The sequence below is a fragment of the Zalophus californianus genome, chromosome 2, assembly GCF_009762305.2.
Source record: "Zalophus californianus isolate mZalCal1 chromosome 2, mZalCal1.pri.v2, whole genome shotgun sequence".
Lineage (NCBI taxonomy): Eukaryota > Metazoa > Chordata > Mammalia > Carnivora > Otariidae > Zalophus > Zalophus californianus.
This window is the reverse complement of record NC_045596.1, coordinates 128,130,119-128,154,534: the sequence shown is the minus strand read 5'-3', so window position 1 is coordinate 128,154,534 and position 24,416 is coordinate 128,130,119. Positions and strand designations below refer to the sequence as shown.

Sequence of the window (24,416 nt, the reverse complement as noted above, 5' to 3'; positions counted from 1 at the left end):
AAAAAACACAATTTGAAGAAAGAGAGCAAGCATCACAACCAGATATGGCAAGGATGTTGGAATTATCAGACTGGGAATTTAAAACAACTATGATTAATATGTTAAGGGCTACAATGGACAAAGTAGACAGCATATACCAACAGACGGGCAACGTAAACAGAGATACAGAAATCATACAAAAGAACCAAAGAGAAATGCTAGAGATCAAAATCACTATAACAGAAATGGGCTTATTAGATTAAATAATGATCTTGGAGTAGGCAAATATTTCTTAGGACACAAAAAGCATAAAATAATAAAAGAGAAACACTGATAACCTGGGATTCATCAAAATTAAAAACATGTCTTCAAAAGGTACCATTAAAAAAAATGAAAAGGCAAGCCACAGACTGGAAGAGAATAAACGTAATATATGTATCTGACAAATGACTGGTATTCAAGATATATAAATATGTATATAATTTACAATAATATATGAGTCTTACAATTTAGTAATAAGAAGACAAATAACTCAAAATATGGCTAAAATTTTAACAGGCACTTTACAAAAGAAAGTATGTGATAGGTAAGTACATGAAAAGATGATCAACATCACTAATCATCAAGGAAATGAAATTTAAATCCAAATTAAGATACAACTATATACCCACTATAATGGGCTGAAGTTTAAAAAGACTGACAAGTGTTGGTAAAGAGTAGCTGGAATTTGCATAATTTACATACTGGAGGGAATGTAAAAAAGTACTTCACTTGGAGAAATGTTTGGCAAATTCTTATGAAAGTAAATATACACTTAACCATATGACTCAGCCATTCTACACCTAATCATTCACCACAGAAATTTAAAAAAAATGTCCAGAAGAGACTTTTATCAGCATATTCATAGTGGCTTTATTCATAAGAGCCCCAAACTAGAAAAAAATGTCCATCAATAGGTAAATGGATAAACAAACTATGGCATGTATACATAATGTAATATTCCTCAGCAACAGAAAGGAATGAATTCTTTATGTATGCAGTAACTGTTAATTATTTTATCTCAAAAAATGCTGAGCCAAAAAAAAGCCTGACACAAAAGAAGACATACCAAATGATTCCATTTATATAGAATTCTAGCACATACAAAATCTATTATGGCAGATCAGCTGTGACCTTGAGAGAGGGGGAGGGGAAGATTGACTGCAAAGGGACACAGAAACTTTAGGATGATGGAAACATTATCTATCTTGATTATGATTATGGTTTCCCAAGTTTACACATTTGTCAAAACTCATTGGACTGCATATTTAAATGGGTGCATTTTATCATATGAAAATTTCATCTCAAACTGTTTTCTTTTTTAAAGGGTAAAATTCCATTCTATCATCTCTAATCGTAAAGGATCCATTTCTTCTGTTAGCCCCAAATCCACCCAGAGAGCCCAATCTGGTGGGGGGAGGTTTATGGCCTGATCATAGTACCCACCTTTAAGCACTTGCAGCTCTACAACCTAGGAGCAAATGAAGTTTGTCATTTTCCAAAATATGTCTCCATGACAAAAATATATTAGACTAATACCCTCTCACTATAAAAATCACTACACAGTCCTAAGTGCCATTTACAGATATATATTCCCTATTTAAGCCAGTCTGAAAATCATAAGCACTTGCATTCTAAGAGAGTATCTAAAAAATGGCACTGAAAAAAAAATCCCGGTTTCTCAGATCCAGTGACCCTTCTCCTAGATCTTTTAAATCAGCAATCGAGGCAATAACTAGCTTGCCAAATCAGATTTTAGCCCAAGTATTGTGTGTGTGTGTATAATCCTTCTGGCTGCCTAGCCACAGCTCCCTTCCAATGCTGGGGAAAGCCTCCATATTGTAAGCCAGGGAAAGGTAGAGCCTGTGTTTTACTATATAAAAGCTCAAAATACCACATAACCAAGCAACTATCCAGAGCCAGATTACCTGGGTTCCACATATGAGCTAGGTAACCTTAGGCAAGTTTTTGAAGTTCTCTTTCCTCATCTGTAAAATGTAATAGTACCTACTCTGTAGCACTGTTGTGAAAATAAAATGAAATATAAAGTACTTAGAAAAGTGCCTGACTTATAAGAAGTACCATATAAATTATTATTATTTGTTTTCCAAGCTCTGGGGGCACTGCCATCTGACCTAGGTTCTGTCAAATAAAAGGCACTGGCCCAGACTTGGAATCAGAAACCAGTGATGGTAAGAAAGAGGGACGCCAGGAACTCCATCTGGAGCAGCCATAACTTGCAGGTAGATCAAATGCTGGGTCAGCAGTGGCCACAGCACTCGCGGGAGCATCTAGGCACACAGCTCGGGGGACTGGCAGTGTGAGCTGCTACATCTGGTGCTAGGTGATGGCAGCACTGGGAACCTCACTGAAACAATGCTGAATCACAATTGTGTCAGAGTCCTAGGTATGAAGCCTGGATTCTGGTTTTCCAATCTTTCTGACAATTCTGTAAGCTACCTCATATCCTCTTAGTAAATGTCTCTACATAAGTGAGCTGGAGTCAGTTTCACTGCTTGCAACGTAAGACCCTGACATCAGAGCTGCAAGAACTGAATAAATGGAAAACGGTCTTATGAATGTTTCTGAGTATCGAGTGAAAACTACGAAATGGTTTAGAAACTTTTCAGAACGTTAGGCTAGGAAACTTGTTTGATAGCTTCATGGTCCCCTAATCTAATAGAATAACTGAAAACCTGATCTTTATCGACTGCTTTCTACATGCCAGGCCCTGTGCTAAGCACGTCATGTTAATTATTTCATTTAACCCTCACAGGTGCCCTGTGAAATAGATGAGATTTTCCCAATTTACAGATGAGGAAACTGAGGACTAGGAAGGTCAAGGAATTTAAATAATTTAAATAATGTATCCTTTTGCAAATGGAGCCCTACAACAATTTTTAAGAGCTAACACTTATTGAGTATTTCCATGTGTCAGACACTATTCTGTGTTTTTCATAAATTAACTGATTTAGTTCTAATTGTTCCATGTGCATTATCTCATTCAACCCTATAATTTTCTAATGTATGTACCATTATTATTCCTGTTTTCCAGGTAAGAAAACAGAAAGATTAAGAAATTTGCTTACTGACATACAACTAGCAAGTGATAAACTGGGATTCAAATCTGACAGTCTGGCTTCAGAGACCCCATTTTTAACCTCTACATTAAAGTACCTTTCCAAAGGTGACTGAAATACATCACTGGGTCATGCCAACCAATATATATGCACTCAGATTTATGTGAGTCAAACCTACTGCTTTCTTAATGTTGACAACTTGTACTGTTGTTCCTTCTATTTCCATATCGTTGTGCACAAAGAGTAGCACTGTCTTTTTCTGACCCTCGTTTCCAACAACTGAAAATGTAGCATCAGCCTCCAATTATATCATTAGTGCTGTCTTTTACTAACACCAGAGTCCTAGAGACAGCTGTATCCTGGAACTTCCTACTCCCCACTGTGGGCAGATGCAGAATTAAGCTAGGACATGTGTGAATCAGAAGCTTCAGGATACTAAGTCTCTTATTGCAAATGGCATCAACTGCCAGAAAATATGTATGTGTTATCAATGATCCTAATAACTCAATGGTTCTCAACCAGGTCTGATTTTGCACACCCCCTCCCCCAAACATTTTCAATGTCTGGAGACATTTCTGGTTCTTATGGTGGGGATGGCATGTTACTGGCATCCTCAAGGTACAGGACAGGGATGTTACCAGACATCCTACAATGCACAGGGTAATCCCCCCACAATAAAAAAATCATCTAGCCAAATAATGTCACAGTGTCAAAGCTGAAAGGCTCTGTATACAGCCTGATGCTATAAACTGCTTCTTACACTAGTGGGTCCCATGAGTCTTAATACTTACTCACTTTAATGTCATAAAGATAACCCATTCCAAAGCATGTGACCAACTGCATTGGGGGGAGAATTACTCCCCCCATGCACTCCTTTGGTGAACCACTTAACACTGTCCATCATTCCAGCAGCTTTTTCAACACTACAAGAGCTATAACATGGCTCAGAAAACTGCTTACAGTCTGACCCCTACCTATTCCTCCAGCTGCTTCTCATACCATTTTCTCCTCCAGCTCTCTCCAACTTGGCCAACTGGGCAACCAAATATCTACTAACTTCATCTTCACCTTCAGGATGCACAGTAACTCTTCTCCCTCTCTATTCAATTCCTAGTCTAAAGCCTTTTCTGTAGTTCCTGAAGACCTAGGCTAAAAGAAAAAAAAGCTCCTGTAAATTTTGCTGGCACAACTGATATTTTTCAAATTCTAATTCAAAATAGATCTTGACATTAACATTTAAAAAGGCTTTACATATAACAGTCAGCATTTATAGGTGAACACCCCATGGAAAATAAAAGATACAACATTAACAGATGTTTACCCAGACTAAAAATCTATCTTAATAATGAAAGAGAAGGCATACTGGAAATATATTTCTTCCTGTTATCAATTTATTACATTATTAATGGTAAAACTTAATTTCTACAATGCTTAGCAACAAGGTAGAAACTTTCTAGAAAAGATGTAAAAGAACTTGTCATAGTCTTGGACTTCTGCAACTACACAAGGCACTATATCTCCTAAAACACACACATTTAACATTGTTCTTTACTCCAATTTACCACTGAGCAAGCAAAAATAAAGTGATATAATAATAAGCTTTAAGTTTTTCCAATTCTTTCTTAAATCTACCATTTTAAAAAAGGTATTTGAAAATTCATTAAAAAGTACTGTGAAATATTTCCAGTGCTCAGTTCACTGGCTACATATATTCAGTAGGTATATTGTTCTATCACATAGCTATATTTTCTGCTAATTTAAGGGACTAAATTGTTAATTCCAGTCAATCTGAGACAAAAGAGCAACAAAGAAAGTGAACAGTGTGAAAAAAGAAAAGAAAGTAGCCAAAATATTTAACTCTAATTGTTCCAGTTATGGCTTCAAACAATGAAGGTTGCAGTGTTTAGTGGACGAATTATATGCATGTCAACAGAGACCATACTTTGTTCCAATACAAAAAGCACAAATGCCTTCTGTGTCAAATGAAATTATTTACATTTTTGTTTGCCTACAAAAAGAGAAAGCAATTATATTAAACTCATAATTCAGTTTTTGAAATTTCCTTCTACATTAGTAAAAATATGACCTTCTTTAAAAAATAGTTAATGTATTTATTATGAAGTGTTAATTCAGCATGGTTCAAAAGTGTTAGGTGAATAAACCTCCTGCATGAAGTTTCAGAATGAGCCAACATATCAGGAAACATGGACTTAAGGACTAGCCTTACCCCTTTTTATAAGTTTATCAAAGTCACTTTATTTTCCCAAGTTTCAATTTCCTCCTTATAAAATGAGATTATTAACCTTACTATATATCGTAAGGATCAAATAGGAAATTGCTGGGAAAACTGAAAACACCGTATTACATAAAGATGTCATAACTATAGCACACTGGTTTCAGCTCAGCTCCAATAGGACAAATATTGGAATAGGTCCATCAACACTAATACTTACCAGCACACCTATGCTTGCTAACTTTTTCACCATGGGTATCCTCACTATACTTTTCTAAAACAGACCAATATCAAGACAGAGTTGAAACTGAATCCAAATGTTATTGTCTGTAACTTTGTTCTTTTTTATTTTATTCTATCTTTCTTGGCAATTTCATGATTTTATTTATTTATTTATTTTTTTGATTTTATTTATTTATTTGAGAGAGAGAGAATGAGAGACAGCATGAGAGGGAGGAGAGTCAGAGGGAGAAGCAGACTCCCTGCTGAGCAGGGAGCCCGATGTGGGACTCGATCCCGGGACTCCAGGATCATGACCTGAGCCGAAGGCAGTCGCTTAACCAACTGAGCCACCCAGGCGCCCCCGGCAATTTCATGATTTTAAAAGGAAGATGACTGGGTGCCTTGGTGGCTCAGTCAGTTAAGTGTCTGCCTTCGGATCAGGTCATGATCTCAGGGTCCTGGGATCGAATCCCTCATGGGGCTCCCTGCTCAGCAGTCTGTTTCTCCCTTTCCCGCTCCCCCTGCTTGTGCTCTGTCAAATAAATAAATAAAATCTTAAAAAAAAAGGGGGGGATGACTCTCAAACCTATTATAAAGGAATAGCTAAAGCAAATGTGGTAAAATCCAGATTATTATTGAATGTGTATGATGAGTATATGGGAATTCATTTACTATTTTTTCTTTTTTTTTAATTTTATTATGTTAGTCACCATACATTACACCATTAGTTTTTGATGTGGTGTTCCACGATTCATTGCTTGTGTGCTCCATGCAATATGTGCCCTCCTTAATACCCATCAACAGGCTAACCCATCCCCCCATCTCCTCCCCTCTAAAACCCACAGTGTATTTCTGAGTCCATAGTCTCTCATGGTTCATCTCCCCCTCTGATTCCCCCCCCCTTCATTTTTCCTTTCCTATACTATTTTCTTCTTTTTTAAACATACAATGTATTATTTGTTTCAGAGGTACAGGTCTGTGATTCATCAATCTTACACAATTCACAGCACTCACCATAGCACATACCCTCTCCAATGTCCATCACCGAGCTACCCCACCCCTCCCACACACCCCCACTCCAGCAACTCTGTTTGTCTCCTGAGATTAAGGTCTTTTATGGTTTGTCTCCCTCTCTGGTTTCATCTTGTTTCATTTTTTCCTCCCTTCCCCTATGCTCCTGTCTTGTATCTCAAATTCCTCTGATCAGTGAGATCATATGATACTTGTCTTTCTCTGATTGACTTATTTCATTTAGCATAACACCCTCTAGTTCCATGCACATCGTTGCAAATGGCAAGATTTCATTTTTTTGATGGCTGCATCATATTCCATTGCATCTATATCTATATCTATATCTGTACACCAAATCTTCTTTATCCCTTCATCTGTTGAAGGACATCTTGGCTCTTTCCATAGTTTGGCTATTGTAGACATTGCTGCTATAAACATTGGGGTGCATGTCCCCTTTTGGATGACTAAATTTGTATGTTTGGGATAAATACCCAGTAGTGCAATTGCTGGGTCACAGGGTAGCTCTATTTTCAATTTTTTGAGGAACCTCCACACTGTTTTCCAGAGTGGTTGCACCAGCTTGCATTCCCACCAACAGCGTAGGAGGGTTCCCCTTTCTCCACATCCTTGCCAACATCTGTTGTTTCCTGACTTGTTAATTCTAGCCATTCTGACTGGTGTGAGGTGGTATCTCATTGAGGTTTTCATTTGGACTTCCCTGATGCCGAGCGATGTTGAGCACTTTTTCATGTGTCTGTTGGCCATTTGGATATCTTTGGAAAAATGTCTGTTCATGTCTTCTGCCCATTTCTTGATTGGATTATTTGTTCTTTGGGTGTTGAGTTTGAAAAGTTCTTTATAGATTTTGGATACTAGCCCTTTATCTGATATGTCATTTGCAAATATCTTCTCCCATTCTGTTGGCTGTCTTTTGGTTTTGTTGACTGTTTCCTTTGCTATGCAAAAGCTTTTAATCTTGATGAAGTCCCAATAGTTCATTTTTGCCCTTGCTTCCCTTGCCTTGAAAGGCAGTATGTCTAGGAAGAAGTTACTGCGGCTGAGGTCGAAGAGGTTGCTGCCTGTGTTCTCCTTTAGGATTTTGATGGACTCCTATCTCACACTGAGGTCTTTCATCCATTTTGAGTCTATTTTTGTGTTTGGTGTAAGGAAATGGTCCAGTTTCATTCTTCTGCATGTGGCTGTCCAATTTTCCCAACACCACTTGTTGAAGAGACTGTTTTTTTTCCATTGGACATTCTTTCCTGCTTTGTCGAAGATTAGTTGACCATAGAGTTGAGGGTCCATTTCTGGGCTCTCGATTCTGTTCCACTGATCTATGTGTCTGTTTTTGTGCCAGTACCATACTGTCTTGATGACTACAGCTTTATAATAGAGCTTGGAGTCCGGAATTGTTATGCCACCAGCTTTCCTTTTTTTTTCAACATTCCTCTGGCTATTCGGGGTCTTTTCTGGTTCCATACAAATTTTAGGATTATTTATTCCCTTTCGTTGAAAAAAGTGGATGGTATTTTGATAGGGATTGCACTGAATGTGTAGATTCCTCTAGGTAGCACTGACATCTTCACAATATTTGTTCTTCCAATCCATGAGCATGGAACGTTTTTCCATTTCTTTGTGTCTTCCTCAATTTCTTTCATGAGTATTTTATAGTTTTCTGAGTACAGATTCTTTGCCTCTTTGGTTAGATTTAGTCCTAGGTATCTTATGGTTTTGGGTGCAATTGTAAATGGGATCGACTCCTTAATTTCTCTTTCTTCTGTCTTGGTGGTAGTGTATAGAAATGTCACTGATTTCTGTAGATTGATTTTATATCCTGCCACTTTACTGAATTCCTGTATGAGTTCTAGCAGTTTTGGGCTGGAGTCTTTTGGGTTTTCCACATAAAGGATCATATCATCAGCAAAGAGTGAGAGTTTGACTTCTTTGCCATTTCGGATGCCTTTGATTTCTTTTTGTTGTCTGATAGCTGAGGCTAATACTATGTTGAATAGCAGTGGTAATAGTGGACATCCCTGCCATGTTCTTGACCTTAGGGGAAAAGCTCTGTTTTTCCCCACTGAGAATGATACTAGCTGTGGGTTTTTCATAGATGGTTTTTATGATATTGAGGTAAGTACCCTCTATCCCTACACTCTGAAGAGTTTTAATCAAGAAAGGATGCTGTACTTTGTCAAATGCTTTTTCTGAACCTACTGAATCATATGGTTCTTGTTCCTTCTTTTATGAAAGTATTGTATCACACTGATTGATCTGCAGATGTTGAACCAACCTTGCAGCCCAGGGATAAATCCCACTTGGTTGTGGTGAATAATCCTTTTAATGTACTGTTGGATCCCACTGGCTAGTATTTTGGTGAGAATTTTTGCATCCATGTTCATCAGGGATATTGGTCTGTAATTCTCCTTTTTGATGGGGTCTTTGTCTGGTTTTGGGATCAAGGTAACACTGGCCTCATAAAATGAGTTTGGAAGTTTTCCTTCCATTTCTATTTTTTGGAACAGTTTCAGAAGAATAGGTATTAATTCTTCTTTAAATGTTTGGTAGAATACCCCTGGGAAGCCATCTGGCCCTGGGCTCTTGTTTGTTGGGAGATTTTTGATTACTGCTTCAATTTCCTTACTGGTTATGGGTCTGTTCAGGTTTTTTATTTTTTTCCTGGTTCAGCCGTGGTAGTTTATACTTCTCTAGGAATGCATCCATTTCTTCCAGATTGTCTAATTTGCTGGCATATAGTTGCTCATAATATGTTCTTACAATTGTTTGTATTTCTTTGGTGTTGGTTGTGATCTCTCCTCTTTCATTCATGATTTTTTTTATTTGGGTCGTTTCTCTTTTCTTTTTGATAAGTCTGGCCAGGGGTTTATCAATCTTATTCTGTCAAAGAACCAGCTCCTAGTTTCGCTGATCTGTTCTACTGTTCTTTTGGTTTCTATTTCATTGATTTCTGCTCTGATCTTTATTATTTCTCTTCTCCTGCTGGGTTTAGGCTTTATTTGCTGTTCTTTCTCCAGCTCCTTTAGGTGTAGGGTTAGGTTGTGTATTTGAGACCTTTCTTGTTTCTTCAGAAAGGCTTGTATTGCTGTAATACTTTCCTCTTAGGACTGCCTTTGCTGCATCCCAAAGATTTTGAAGAGTTGTGTTTTCATTTTCATTGGTTTCCATGAAGTTTTTAAATTCTTCTTTAATTTCCTGGTTGACCCATCCATTCTTTAGTAGGATGCTCTTTAGCCTCCATGTATTTGAGTTCCTTCCGACTTTCCTCTTATGACTGAGTTGTAGTTTCAAAGCACTGTGATCCAAAAATATACAGGGAATGATCCCAATCTTTTGGTACTGGTTGAGTCCTGATTTGTGACCTAGGATGTGATCTACTCTGGAGAATGTTTGTTCTGAATATACATTTGGTCCAGTGTGTCATTTAAAGCCTTTATTTCCTTGTTGATCTTTTGCCTAGATGATCTGTCCATTTCAGTCAGGGGGGGTATTAAAGTCCCCTACTATTATTGTATTGTTGTTGATGTGTTTCTTTGATTTTGTTATTAATTGGCTTATATAACTGGCTGCTCCCATAGTAGGGGCACAGATATTTACAACTGTTAGATCTTGTTGGATAGACCCTTTAAGTAGGATATAGTGTCCTTCCACATCTCTTATTATAGTCCTTGGTTTAAAACCTAATTTGTCTGATATAAGGATTGCCCCCAGCTTTCTTTTGATGTCCATTAGCATGGTAAACGGTTTCCTACCCCCTCACTTTCAATCTGGAGGTGTCTTTGGGTCTAAAAGGAATCTCTTGCAGGCAGCATATCAATGGGTCTTGTTTTTTAATCCAATCTGATAGCCTGTGTCTTTTGATTGGGGCATTTAGCCCATTTACATTCAGGGTAACTATTGAAAATATGAATTTAGTGCCATTGTATTGCCTGTAAAGTGACTGTTACTGTATATTGTCTCTATTCCTTTCTGGTCTATGTTACTTTTAGGCTCTCACTTTGCTTAGAGGACGCCTTTCAATATTTCTTGGAGGGCTGGTTTCGTGTTTGCAAATTCCTTTCGTTTTTGTTTGTCCTGGAAGCTTTTTATCTCTCCTTCAATTTTCAGTGACAGTCTAGCTGGATACAGTATTCTTGGCTGCATATTTTTCTCGTTTAGTGCTCTGAAGATACCATGCCAGTCCTTTCTGGCCTGCCAGGTCTCTGTGGATAGGTCTCCTGCCAATCTAGTATTTCTACTGTTGTAGGTTACAGACCTCTTGTCCCAAACTGCTTTCAGGATTTTCTCTTTGTCTCTGAGACTTGTAAGTTTTACTATTAGATGTCAGGGTGTTGATCTATTTTTATTCATTTGAGGGGGGTTCTCTGTGCCTCCTGGATTTTGATGCCTGTTTCCTTCCCCAAATTAGGGAAGTTATCTGCTATAATTTGCTCCAATATACCTTCTGCCCCTCTCTCTCTTTCTTCTTTTTCTGGGATCCCAATTATTCTAATATTGTTTCATCTTATGGTATCACTTATCTCTCGAATTCTGCCCTCGTGATCCAGTAGTCGTTTATCTTTTTCTCAGCTTCTTTGTTCTCCATCATTTGGTCTTCTATATCACTAATTCTCTCTTCTGTCTCATTTATCCTAGCATTTAGAGCCTCCATTTTTTATTGCACCTCATTAATAGCCTTTTTGATTTTGAATTGGTTAGATTTTAGTTCTTTTATTTCTCCAGGAAGGGATTTTCTAGTATCTTCCACGCTTTTTTCAAGCCCAGCTAGTATCTTTATAATTGTCATTATGAACTCTAGTTCCAACATCTTACTAATGTCCGTATTGATTAGGTCCCTGGCAGTCGGTACTGCCTCGTTTTTTTTTTTTTTGAGGTGAGTTTTTCCGTCTTGTCATTTTGTCCAGAGGAGAATAGATGAATGAGAGAACAAAATGCTAAAAGGGTAATAACTCCAGAAAAATATACACTAAACAAATCAGAGGAGACCTTCCAGAAAGTGGTTGCTTTTCTGTTCAGAGTTGCTGCTATTCTTTTCTTCGATCTCCTGTTGAGTTTGTAGGTGTTCAGAATGGTTGGATACCTATCTAGCTGAATTCCTGGGACCAGACAAATTTAGGTCTCCTACTCCTCCGCCATCTTGCTCCTCCTCCCCAAATTCATTTACTATTTAATCTTTATTTCACACGTTGCAAGCTTCCCTTAAAAATGTTATAATATATTAGTATCAACACCTAATTTGTCTTATATTTTCTACCAGGTGCTATCTGACCACTGCATTTCAAATCTTCTCCCAACTTTCTCATCCTCTGTCATTCTCATTTCTATATCAAGCCAATCTCAGCTGCAGCTACCACCTGAACCACATTTCCTCCCACTCTTTCCTCAGTGACACTCAGTTCCAGCCACAGAGCCCTTACCACTGTTCCTCAAACACACCAATCTTATTTTTGCCCTTGTTTCCTCTTTCTGGAAAGTTCATATTTCCAGATTTTCATTCAGGTTTTTGCTAAAACATCATCTAAGAAGGGCCTTCCCTGACCAACCAATGCAAATCTGCAGTTTTCATCACTCTTTAGCCCCTTAACCTGCTTTATAGCAGTAAAGACTACATTAATTATAAAATCACTTACGTATTTTTTTAAAGATTTTATTTATTTGAGACAGAAAGAGTGTGTGCATGAGTGGGGGAGGAGGGGCAAACAGAGACGGAGAAGACAACTCCCCACTAAGCAAGGAGCCCCGACTCAAATTGAAGCTAGATCCCAGGACCCCGGGATCATGACCTGAGCTGAAGACAGATGCTTAACCAAACTGAGCCACCCAGGTGCCCCTATTTATGTATATGTTTAACTTCTGTCTCCCTCAGTATGTTTCCAACATAAAAGCAAACTCCTCTTGACACTCAAAATCCTTTCATGACCTGGACTATCTTCTTTCCATCAATTATACTTCTTCAGATACCCTATTAAATCAAACTTAATTATTCACACTTTCCCAAACACGTTTCTCAATTTCCTTTCTCTATGCCTTTGCTCAAACAGTGACCATCATCACTCATATGCTCAAATTCTACTCACACTCTAAGACTCAGTTTAAAATGCCACCTGCAGTGATGTTTCTGGCTGATACTCCTCTGAACTGTCACAATTCTTTATTTGTATCACTCTAAAGACATTATTACTCCACATTTTATTTATTTTAAAATTTCCTCTATTAATCAACATGTCTTGAATGCAGGATCTGCATTCCCTTCGTAGCATATTAAAAGAAAAACACAAATTTTTGTATATATTTTTTGGACATTAGAAATTGGAATATGTATTAGGTGTTACTATACTGAAGGGCAGACAGAAAAGAAGAATTCAGGCAATAACCCTAAAACATGCTAATACCTAATACATTTACTTTTCTTTCTTTCCTTTTTTATTGTTAAAAATATATCTATTTGCTTTTTTCCCAATATCCTTGCTTCTACCTTTAAATAATTTTTTCCCTATTTAGTTTCTTAAATTTACTCATATTTTCCACTTTTATTTGGGTTTAAATCACAGCTCTGTTCCTCATTAGCTATGTTTGTTGCCTAATCTGTAAAATGAGGGAGAATACCTCAAATGCAAACAGGGTTATTATAGTATTAAATGAGATAGTACATATGTAAAACCCAGTACAGTGTCTAGCACCTAACAGACTCTCTGTGAATGGTGCCTATTAAACCATTATTTCTTCTACAGATACAGAATAAGCAGTTTAAACACATTTCAAGGTACAAAGTTTAAATATTAAAAACACAAAGAAAAAAATCCACCTTCATCTGCTGTAATCAAGACTGGACTAGAGTATAAAGCAAGCCAAGCTCATGTTTTCTTCTTTTTTTTTTTTAATTTAAAAAGAAAAAAACTGATGTCATTAAAACACACACACACATTAAAAGAAGAAAGCATTTTTATGGTCACTGATGAGATGGATATTTTAACAGCTCTTTTGGTTGAGAGCTAGAAAATCACCCTAGGTTCTATAATTAACTAGCTGAATGATCATGAGCAAGGCAATTCACCTTACAGAACTTAAATGAACTTTTTAAGTTTCTTTCTGCTCAGGGTTGACAGTGTTTTTGGCTCAGTTCAAGAAGCTGGAGTTTTTGCTGTTGTTTTTAAGAATTCTGTATATTTATTTGAGAGAGAGAGGGAGTGCAAGCCAGTGGGAAGAAGGAGAGGGGGAGGGGCGCCTGGATGGCTCAGTTGGTTAAGCGACTGCCTTCGGCTCAGGTCATGATCCTGGAGTCCCAGGATCGAGTCCCACATCAGGCTCCCTGCTCAGCAGGGAGTCTGCTTCTCCCTCTGACCCTCCCCCGTCTCATGCTCTCTCTCTCTATCTCATTCTCTCTCTCAAATAAATAAATAAAATCTTAAAAAAAAAAAAAAGGAGAGGGGGAGGGAAAAAGAATCTGAAGCAGGCTCCGCACTGGGAAAAAGAATCTGAAGCAGGCTCCGCACTGAGTGAGCAGCTGCATACAGGGCTCGATCCCAGGAGAGCGAGATCATGACCTGAGCCAAAACCAAGATTCAGACGCTTAACTGATTAAGCCACCCAGCAACCCCCTTGCTGTTGTTCTGTTTTGCTTTTAAAGATATCAAAACTATCACCCATGTCCTCAATATTCTATTCCTAAGAAACCAATATCCATATATCCTTTATACTAGTAGCAAGAATTACTGATCACCAGTCATGCACCAAGCTTGAAGATCAGTCCGAATTACTGAAGTTTGCTGCATAGAACATTTAAGAACTTAACTGCCATAATACATATAGAGATATATTCAAGGAAAAATTCTTGTAAGCAAATCTGACCCCCCAAAAATGTTTTCATCTGGATTTTGAAAAAGAGCAGATTCAAGTTAGCACAATACAAATAAATGGGGAATTTTATTTTTTTAAATTTAAATTCAATTAATTAGCATATTATGTATTATTGGTTTCAGAGGTAGAGGTCAGTGATTCATCAGTCTTATACCCAGTGTAAATGGGGAATTTTAAAGATTTATTTATTTGAGACAGAGCGCACGCATACGCGCGTGCAGTGAAGGAGGGACAGAGGGAGAGGGAGAGAGAGTCCTAAGCAGATTCCACGCTGAGCATGGAGCTTGATGCAGGGCTCGATCTCACAACCCAAGATCACAATCTGAGATGAAACCAAAAGCTGGAAGCCTAACCAACTGTGCCATCCAGGCACACCATAAACGGGGAATTTTAAAGTCAAAAATATCCCTAAATCTTTCTTTGGTTAACTGTAAACTCACACAGTACTTTTAAATTTGGACATAAATTCAGACTATACTCACACACCTGATCTTTTTTTTTTTTTTTTTAATCCTAATATTTCGGGCGCCTGGGTGGTTCAGTTGGTTAAGCGACTGCCTCCAGCTCAGGTCATGATCCTGGAGTCCCGGGATCGAGTCCCACATCGGGCTCCCTGCTCAGCAGGGAGTCTGCTTCTCCCTCTGACCCTCTTCCCTCTCATGCTATCTCTCATTCTCTCTCTCTCAAATAAATAAATAAAATCTTTAAAAAATAAATAAATAAATCCTAATATTTCCTGTGATCTGCTCCGTTTCCAACCTGGGCCGGTTCACCCCTCCTTAGGCAACCTGGTGGTCCCCCGCTCCCGGGAGGTCACCATATTGATGCCGAACTTAGTGCGGACACCCAATCGGCATAGCGCACTACAGCCCAGAACTCTTGGGCTCAAGCGATCCTCCTGCCTCAGCCTCCCGAGTAGCTGGGACTACAGGCCCGCACCACCGTGCCCGGCCTAATATTTCCTGTGAACACTGCACTTTGGATATGGCTAAAAAGCAGGGAATGCATAACATGGATTTTTTTAAAGATTTTATTTATTTGTTTGACAGAGAAAGACACAGCGAGAGAGGGTACACAAGCAGGGAGAGTGGGAGAGGGAAAAGCAAGCTTCCCGCGGAGCAGGGAACGTGACGTGGGGCTCGATCCCAGGACTCTGGGATCATGACCTGAGCCGAAGGCAGACGCTTAATGGTGGAGCCACCCAGACGCCCCCATAACATGGATTTTAATGTTAATATACATACAAATTTTCACAACAATTACTTGGCCGTAGTTTCCTTCAGATCATCATCATTCAGGTTTAACTATTAAAAGAGCAAGAAACTTCTAGTTTAACATCTATGTGAGTGACATTCACACAGCCGAAACTCAGTGGTAAACCACAAATACAATACTTTCATTTATTATGAATCTTATCATTGGCTGGGCTGCCAATCCTTCCTGTAGCTCACAAGCATCAAACTTCCTCTGATCATTTCTCAACAGTTTAGATTCAGAGATCTGATTATAAAAAATCAAATCCATGAGTTAAGATAAATACAGTACACATAATTCCCTAGTTTCTCTGAACTAAATACAATTAAAACATTGTTTTGACAAACAGTAAATAACCAAACTATTTTAAATCACAAAGAATCCTAAACCCTCCATAGGTAATACATTTTTGCCAACCAGAACTCATCTCTGACTTTTGGACTAAAATTAAATTATCTAGCTCTAAATCCCATGTTAAAGCTTTCATACAGACTCACAGTGACTTGGCTTAGTTGAAGAAATACTGTGCCTGGCATTGTTCATATATACTGATGGCAACCTGGTTCAGAAACACTGTATCTGGAGTCAGAAGACCCCACGTGGTGTTCCAGCCTTGCCAATTCCTCTAAGTCAGTCACTATCTCTGAAAGCGAAGTATGTTCAACAAATAAGTGGGGAAATAACAGCTGTTCTAGTACCTATCTGAATGATACCAAACTGTTCTAAGGTTCAAAATGGGACAATATGAAAGTGCTACTCTATAAATCGTTACACACTATAAACATGAGAGGCTTTACTAGTATTAGGTATTTAAAAACATCTGATAAATTAAATTTAATATAAAATTAACTTTTTCCATATTTTTCTCTTTACTCTAATGAACTAGTGGTTCATTGAACCATCAGAGAAGTGATTAGAATCATTTGCAGAACTTCCAAAAAGAAAAAAACCCAAAAACCCATATGACCTGGTACCTATCACTGTAGCTTTAGATTCAGTGAGTCAAAAGGAAAGTTCAGAACTCAGGTTTTTTTTTTTGTTTTTTTTTTTTTAACTCTATACTTGGGATTCTGATGCATACCTAACTAAAGACAGTATACGGAAGTAGACAGGTTCAATATGAACCTATTACTATATTATTTCAATAGAAAATTTCATGTTTAAGTTAAAAACTATAGGGACGCCTGGGTGGCTCAGTCAGTTAAATGTCTGCCTTTGGCTCAGGTCACAGACCCAGGCTCCTGGAATCAAGTCCTGCATGAGGCTCCCTGCTCAGTGGGGAGCCTGCTTCTCCCTCTGCCTGCTGCTCCCCACTGCTTGTGCGCTCGCTCTCTCTCTCCCCCCTAAGAAAATCTTAAAAATAAATAAATAAATATAACAATTAAAAGCTATACTTTGACCTCAACTTTTACATTCATCTTTATGTGACAAGTATATTCTAGAATTTCAGATGCCCAAAAGTAAATAGCAACTTACTTCCCCGTTTTTGAAGAAATCTCTCTCTTCCCACTCCTTTCCTGTGTCTATGTGTGTAAAAGAGTTTATTCAGAATGACACATGTTTAGATCAACTGAGTCAATTTGGACAGTCTAAAACTTTGATTGAGATGGGCTGATTTCAAAAAGCATAGAAATACCACCCAATCACCTCAGAATTAGACTTGACTTCTTCTGTGCCTGGTTTAGATGCACCAAGAGTTGTAGTATCATTGCTGCAGTCAGACATACCTAAAAGTAAAATGTGTTAAGCACACATTAAATAATTTAGTTAAAAAAGCTGTATAATCTCACCAATATTCTTAAACAAATATTCCGTAACGTAACTAATTTATTTGCAGTAAGAATGTGCTTTGCAAGATGATCTATAACCACATGAGTATCTACTGATTATAACAGGTAAACAATTCTAAAAAGCAAAAATTAAAAAAAAAGTATGTAGAATGTAAATACAGACCCCAATGATTAAGAAATAACTTCATACATTTTAGATATGAAACAAAATTTAAAAGATCAGAGGGTCAACTTGATTTGACAGATGAAAAAACTCATATCCAAAGATATCTGAAACCAAAATATTAGTTATTCATGGCCTATATAAACCCAAAGTTTTAGACCAGAACTCAGACCTCTTCTACTTCCCTGGCCAGTGCTCTTTTGAACTGATAACAGATATGACTGGTCATTCTCTAAGTGAAACACTATATCCAAATTTCATTAAATAAAAGTTTAATAAAAAAGAGTTTAACAGACTATTTCTGCTTCGAATTTATTCAAAAACATTTAGAGAACACCAACTATTTATGAAGAACTCTGCTAGGCACTAAGGAGAAAGAAGAGTAAAATCTAATTCACATTCTACAAGTACTCTGAATCTAATCAAGGAAACAAATAAATAATTACAAGGCACCATGTTAGGTACTATAATACAAAGAAACAAATTTTTACTTTTGAAATACACAGGAGGGAACAATTTTACAATTTCAGTTTGTAAACCAAACCCAATACCACATTAGGAAAATACAACATGAACAGATGGGATTTATCCCAGGAATACAAGACTAGTTCAATTAGAAAATCTATTAATATAAACTGTATTCATAAATCTAAGGGAAAGAATAAAGTTTTCTTCACAGATGTTGAGAGATCTTTTGACAAAATTCAACATCCATTCAAAATGCAACATTCAAGGAGAAAGGAATCAAGGGAGACTTTCTCAACCTAACTTCTCATCATGACCTTGGCTAACTGCAACAAGAGAAAGTGAAACCTCAGCTAAGGGGAGACTATTGTATATTTGAGGGATATCATTGTGTTTCAACTGTGGTTGATAAGCAAATGATCCTCTTTCTGACATGTCATCAGATCAACAGCAACCTAACACTATGTCACAACATCTACGTCACTCACCTCAACTTCATCTCATCACATGGGCATTTTATCATCTCACATCACCCCAGGAAGAAGGTGAGTACAGTACAGAACAATAAGATATTTTGAGAGAGAAGGAGACCACATTCACATAACTTTTATTACAGTATATTGTTATAATTGTTCCACTTTATTACTGTTGTTAATCTTTTTTTTTTTTTTAAGATTATTTACTTATTTATCTGTCAGAGAGAGAGTGAGAGTGAGAGAGCGCACACACAACCAGGGGGAGCTGCAGGCAGAGGGAGAAGCAGGTTCACCACTGAGCAGGGAGCCTGATGCAGGACTTGATCCCAGGACTCTGGGATCATAACCTGAGCTGAAGGCAGACGCTTAACCGACTGAGGCACCCAGGCATCCCTGTTATTAATCTCTGAACATGCCTAATTGATAAATTAAACTTTATCATAGATATGTATTGTGTAGGAAAAACACAGTATATATAGGGTTTGGTACTATTCACACTTTTAGGCATCCACTGGAGGTTTTTGGAATGTATCCCCCACAGATAAGGGGAGACTACTGTAAAGAATTCTTAAAGAAAAAACATAAAAACCAGATTGAGAGCAGGAAAAAGACATGAACGGAAAATTCACACACACACAAAAGATATTAAAATGGCCCTTCAAAATATAAAAATGTTCAAATTCACTCACAATTAGAGAAGTGTAAGTTAAAACAACACCAAGATACCATTTCCCACCTATTAGACTGGCAAAAAAATTTTAAACATAACAAAAACATTCTGTTAGTGAGGAAATAAGGAAAAACAGGCACGCTCATACACTGCTGATGGGAATACATATTGGTACAACCATTCTGGAGGGAATTTTGGTGATGCTTAAGAATATCACATATGGATTTACTGTTGGACCCAGCAATCTCAATTATAGGAATCTATCCTGGGAATACACCTCCAACAATACAAAAATACATAGACATTGCAGTATTCTTCATAAATGCAAAATATGAGAAACAGCCTAAATGTCTGTACATAGGAAAATGACTGAATAAACTATGGTACATCCAAAGAATGGAGTACTATGCAACTAAAAAAAAAATGAGGAAGATTTCTATGATACGGAGTGATTTCCAGGACATACTGTTAAGTGAAAAAAGCAAAACAGGAGTTATCATCTGTTCCCCCTGTATTCATCAGCAGCACCAATTAGGAAAATATTATTATCCAGCTCAAGAAAAGGCCAAATAACCCTAGGCATATAGGGAAACAGGAAATCAAATTTCTGAGAATTACAGAGATAATTACTAGATCTGTGTTTTGTTCATACTCTTTAAATGATCTGACCTTCACATTTATTTTTTAGAAGTTTGTTCACAACTTTGATAACTAATATACATGGGAACAAAAAGATTTAAAAAGTTAATGACTTGTAACTTGTACTGTTTAAGTTATGTGTTTTTTGATCTCTACATAAATTCAGTTATCTTTAAAAACTGTTTTCAAAATAGGGGGCCTGGGTGGCTCAGTCCTTCAGTGTCTGCCTTCAGCTCAGGTCATGATCCCAGGGTTCTGGGATAGAATCCTTGTCAGGCTCCCTGCTCAGTGGGGAGCCTGCTTCTCCCTCTCCTTCTGCCTCTGCCCCTGCTTGTGCGCATGCATGCTCTCTCTCTCAAATGAATAAATACAATAAAAAAAAAAACCTGTTTTCAAAATAGAATGACAAATTACTATTACAAAACTACCATTAATGCTCAGGCTTCATAGGCCAGTTTGTAGTGCAGGTCAAAAATGCCTCAAGTCATCTCTGGGGCTCTACTTCTATAAATCAGCCAGAGGTATTCATTAACTAATGAGTGTAAGAACAAATGACCTATAAAGTGAATTATTAATTAGCACTTGTAAAAAGTACATAAATAATATCACCTGAAGTTTATAATTCATCCAACCGTTTGGGGTTGTTTTTGATTTTATTATTAAAATCACATTTTAATTTCCATAAACTGAATGAACTAGAGCTATGCAAAGGGAAATTATATAAGAACTTTAACTGGAATTTAATGAGGGAGATTCTATGCCTACAATACTTAAATGCACTTAAAGTCTTCCTAGGACCCAAGAAAGAGAAGCCAGTAGGTACTAGATTTGCCAGGATACTGGAAGAAGAAACAAAAGACTCCATGGATATCAGAAAAGAAAAACTGCATTTATAGTCTCCATGATGCCAATGAGTTAAAAGACTGGAAGTCTAATACTAAAGGACCTATGTATGGAATAAGTGTTGTTAAACAGAAACCATGAGTTTTTCAAATTAAGGTATCCACATACCACAGAGAGTCTGAAATGGCATGATCAAGACACAGGAAGGCAGATATAAACAGGATAACATGGCACATCCTACTAGAATGGGAATTTACATTCTTTTTATTAAAATAAGTACTATCTTATGGGAGCTAAAGCAAAATTCACTTGAATAAGACAATATACATAAGTCTTCTAAGAAATTTCTTGAATTTTTCTAACAAAATATGAGTCTCCAAAGAAACATCTGAAAAAGAAAAGAAAATCTGAAGAGGGATACATCTTTCTAGGGGTACTTTAGTAAAAAAGTTGGAGAAATAGTAGAAATAATTATAATATATGGGACAAAGCAGCTCTGACTGGTGAGTCAAAGACAATGCTAGGGAAGTAAATATAGAAAACTGAAAGCAAAAAGTAGCAAAATGGGCTTGCTTTAATCCAAACTTGCTTAGTTTCTTTAGACTACTATATTGCTGCTATTCCAGAGACTGGTTACCAGGCTAAATATTAAAGAAAAGTGACTCTGTTTCTTTCATTCTTGACGGAATCTATAGAATATATTTTCTTGCCCATGGATAAACAGAAAGAGAATGGCAAGACTTGCTTTAATTTCATAATTTAATCTGAAATTTCAACTTGAACTTACTTACCAAAAAAAAAGTTAAAATACATAGTGACATTAAATAACTACATGTGTTTAAAGTTGAAAAATAATACCCAAAATACAGAAGCTTTCTGCTTTAGTCAAAACAATTTAAAGTAATTTTTGTTTTTATGATAGTAGTTTTCTTAATATAAGGAAAAAAATCCTTTAACCCACTGTCCAATGCAAATGATACTGAACTAAAAATGTTTCCACCACACAATATGTTCAAAATACAATTACATTCCCTTTCCTAAGTAGAATAACCAAATAAACAGAAGTAAGATAATAAAGAACCATTTACATTATGCTGCTGTCTGTATGTCAACAAATTACCTTGTATCTGTAAAAGCTATTTTGCTAGATATCTCTAAGTCCTTTCGGGTAGTGGTTAAGATTAAGTTGCTCATTAGGATAAACACAACAGTCTAGATAATTCAAAAATAGAAAGCTTTGGCAAAATATAGTTAATTCTCAATTATATGTAATAATGAGAAACAACTTAAAAATCAATATTCAGGGGCACCTGGCTGGCTCAGTTGGAGGAGTATGCAACTCTTGATCTTGGAGTCGTGAGTTTGAGCCCTATGCTGGGTATAGAGATTACTAATAAAAATAAACTTTAAAAAATAAAACTCAATATTCAACTATTCCCATCCCTACCACCATTACTAATTTTTAACCAAGTAATAAATTCACTGAAGAAGTCTTATTTTCCCCATTCAGATCGTGTTACGGAGAAACTAATGAGAAGTAAAATTGTAAGACTCTCAAAACTAAATTACACCTTGAAAAGAAAAATAGCTGTAAATAAACTCTAAATTATTCAATGTACTATGGCCTCATTCTTCATAAATGACCAGTCAAGTTCCAGAACATTAGCAGTGAAGCCAACCAAGAACCAAAAGAATTGGAATATTTTAATTCTTTTGATAAATTCCCAAAACTATATAAAATAAACCCCTCAGTATTCACAGGAAATTATTTTCAGTGGAAAACAGTTCAGAGTAAATAATCTAAGAATACAGCTTAAACACAAATACAGATATTAAATATTTATAGATATGTATATTCACGAGTTGGTGTATATTTTTAGAAGCAATCACAGCAACAATGAGCACACACAGTCCCCAGATATTGATTTCTAATACCATTCTCCAATAAAGGGAACCAGCACTCCTTGGAGAAATGGCTGATTCTAGGACTGCGGCAGGAAATATACAAGATGCGTCTGGAACATCTTGTAGTGCCAGAAAGTGAAGATGTGCTAAAAAACAACAACAACAACAAAACAAACCACCACCAACAAACCAAACCAAACAACAAAATCCTCACAATGATGGGGATATGTCAAAGGAATATAAAAACCAACTGGAAGAGCTCCCAATGGCCAAAGCTGAAGCAATCTGAGCAACAAATAAAGTTGTACTGGATTATAAGTCAAAGTATAAATACCCATGAGTCAATATTCATATAAATAAATGATTAAGTTAATAAATGAGGACAAGGAGACGGATTTCCCTTGCAGAAGAATTCCAAAAAGTTCACACATATACTCCACTATTAAGGAGATGGAACGTAACCCCCTACTTCTTAAGCATGTACTTCATCTAATAGTGACTTTCTTCTAAAATACAATGTGCAAAGGTGGGGGTAGAAGTAACTTTACAGAGGACACCACGAAACTGATAAACCCTATCTCAAGCCAGGTGGACCAAGGTTAACAACAGTGGTAAGACACAATGATAGTATTTATTCTTTATATGATGAGGATGTCACTTTACCTCTGTGGGTCTTCCTCGCCAAAACACATTATCCAATCTAATCCTAAGAACAGCATCAGACAAATCTCAATTAAGGGACAGTCTACAAAATACCTGAGCAGTAATTCTCAAAACTATCAACTTGTAATCAAAATGAAGGAGTCTGAGAACCAGTCAAAACCAAGAGGGCACATGACAACTAAATGTAATGTGGTATCCTGGCATAGAAAAAGGACATTAGGAGAAACTGATGCAATTTGAACACAGGTTGGTACATATGAATACTGGTTCATGAATTCTGACAAATGTACCATACTAATGCAATATGTTAACGATAAGAGAAACTGGGCATGGGGTATAGAGGAATCACTATACTATCTGCAATAATTCTATAAAACTGTTCTAAAATAAGTTTATTATAATATAATCTAAGAATACTGTGCTATATTTTATAATAATTAGTTTTCAATATTCATATCAGGTACTGAGCTAGGTAGGTCACAGGGATTTAAGAATGAGCCAAAAAAGAAAATAAGATTCAGTCCTATCTTCATGGAGTTTGGAGGCAAATCTAAGAGAAAGACAATCATATAATCACACACAAAATGTAAATTGTAACTGTGGTAAATGTGTGTTCTGGGAGGTTAGAGTATCTAATCTCAGAGGTTAGAGTATTCCCTAAGGAAACAAAACTTCTGTTGAAGTGTGAAGAATAGCTAGGAGCTAACAAGAGAAGTGAAATGTAGAAGAGTGACCCAGACAGGGAGAAAAGCATGTGCCAAGGATCTGTAATGGCAAAGAGCAAGACAAGTACAAAGGACTAAAAGGTGGCCAGCATGGTTGAAGTGGAGAGTTAAGCAGAACACCGTATAGGAGGAAGCTGGAGGGTGAGAATGAGTTAAGCATTGTTAAGGGGTTTTATTTTTATCCTGGAAGCAGTGGGAAGCCATAGAAAGACTGGGGAGGTGGAGAGAAGAGCAACAATCAGATGTGTGTTTCAAAATAAACCACTATGCCTTCAGGATGGTTAATGGACTAGAGAGTGGCCAAAACAGAAGTGGGCAGATAAGAATGGAGGCTACGGGAGAAATTTCGGGCAAGATGATGGTAACAAAATAATGCAGTGGTAGTGG

At 37.0% G+C, this 24,416-nt stretch overlaps 1 protein-coding gene across 10 annotated transcripts in view; it reads right to left on the bottom strand.

Moving 5' to 3' along the window:
* The window catches only part of ARFIP1 (ADP ribosylation factor interacting protein 1), a 130,845-nt gene that overhangs the window by 100,424 nt on the left and 6,005 nt on the right, over positions 1-24,416 (bottom strand). For 5 of the 10 annotated variants that reach the window (XM_027598615.1, XM_027598624.2, XM_027598614.2 and 2 more), the window contains exon 2: positions 17,338-17,417. The exons of the other annotated variants lie outside the window; for them this stretch is intronic. In XM_027598615.1, the coding sequence (XP_027454416.1) occupies positions 17,338-17,415 (78 nt within the window). In that variant the 5' untranslated portion in view covers positions 17,416-17,417. The remainder of the gene's footprint in view (positions 1-17,337; positions 17,418-24,416) is intronic. 10 annotated transcript variants of the gene reach the window in all.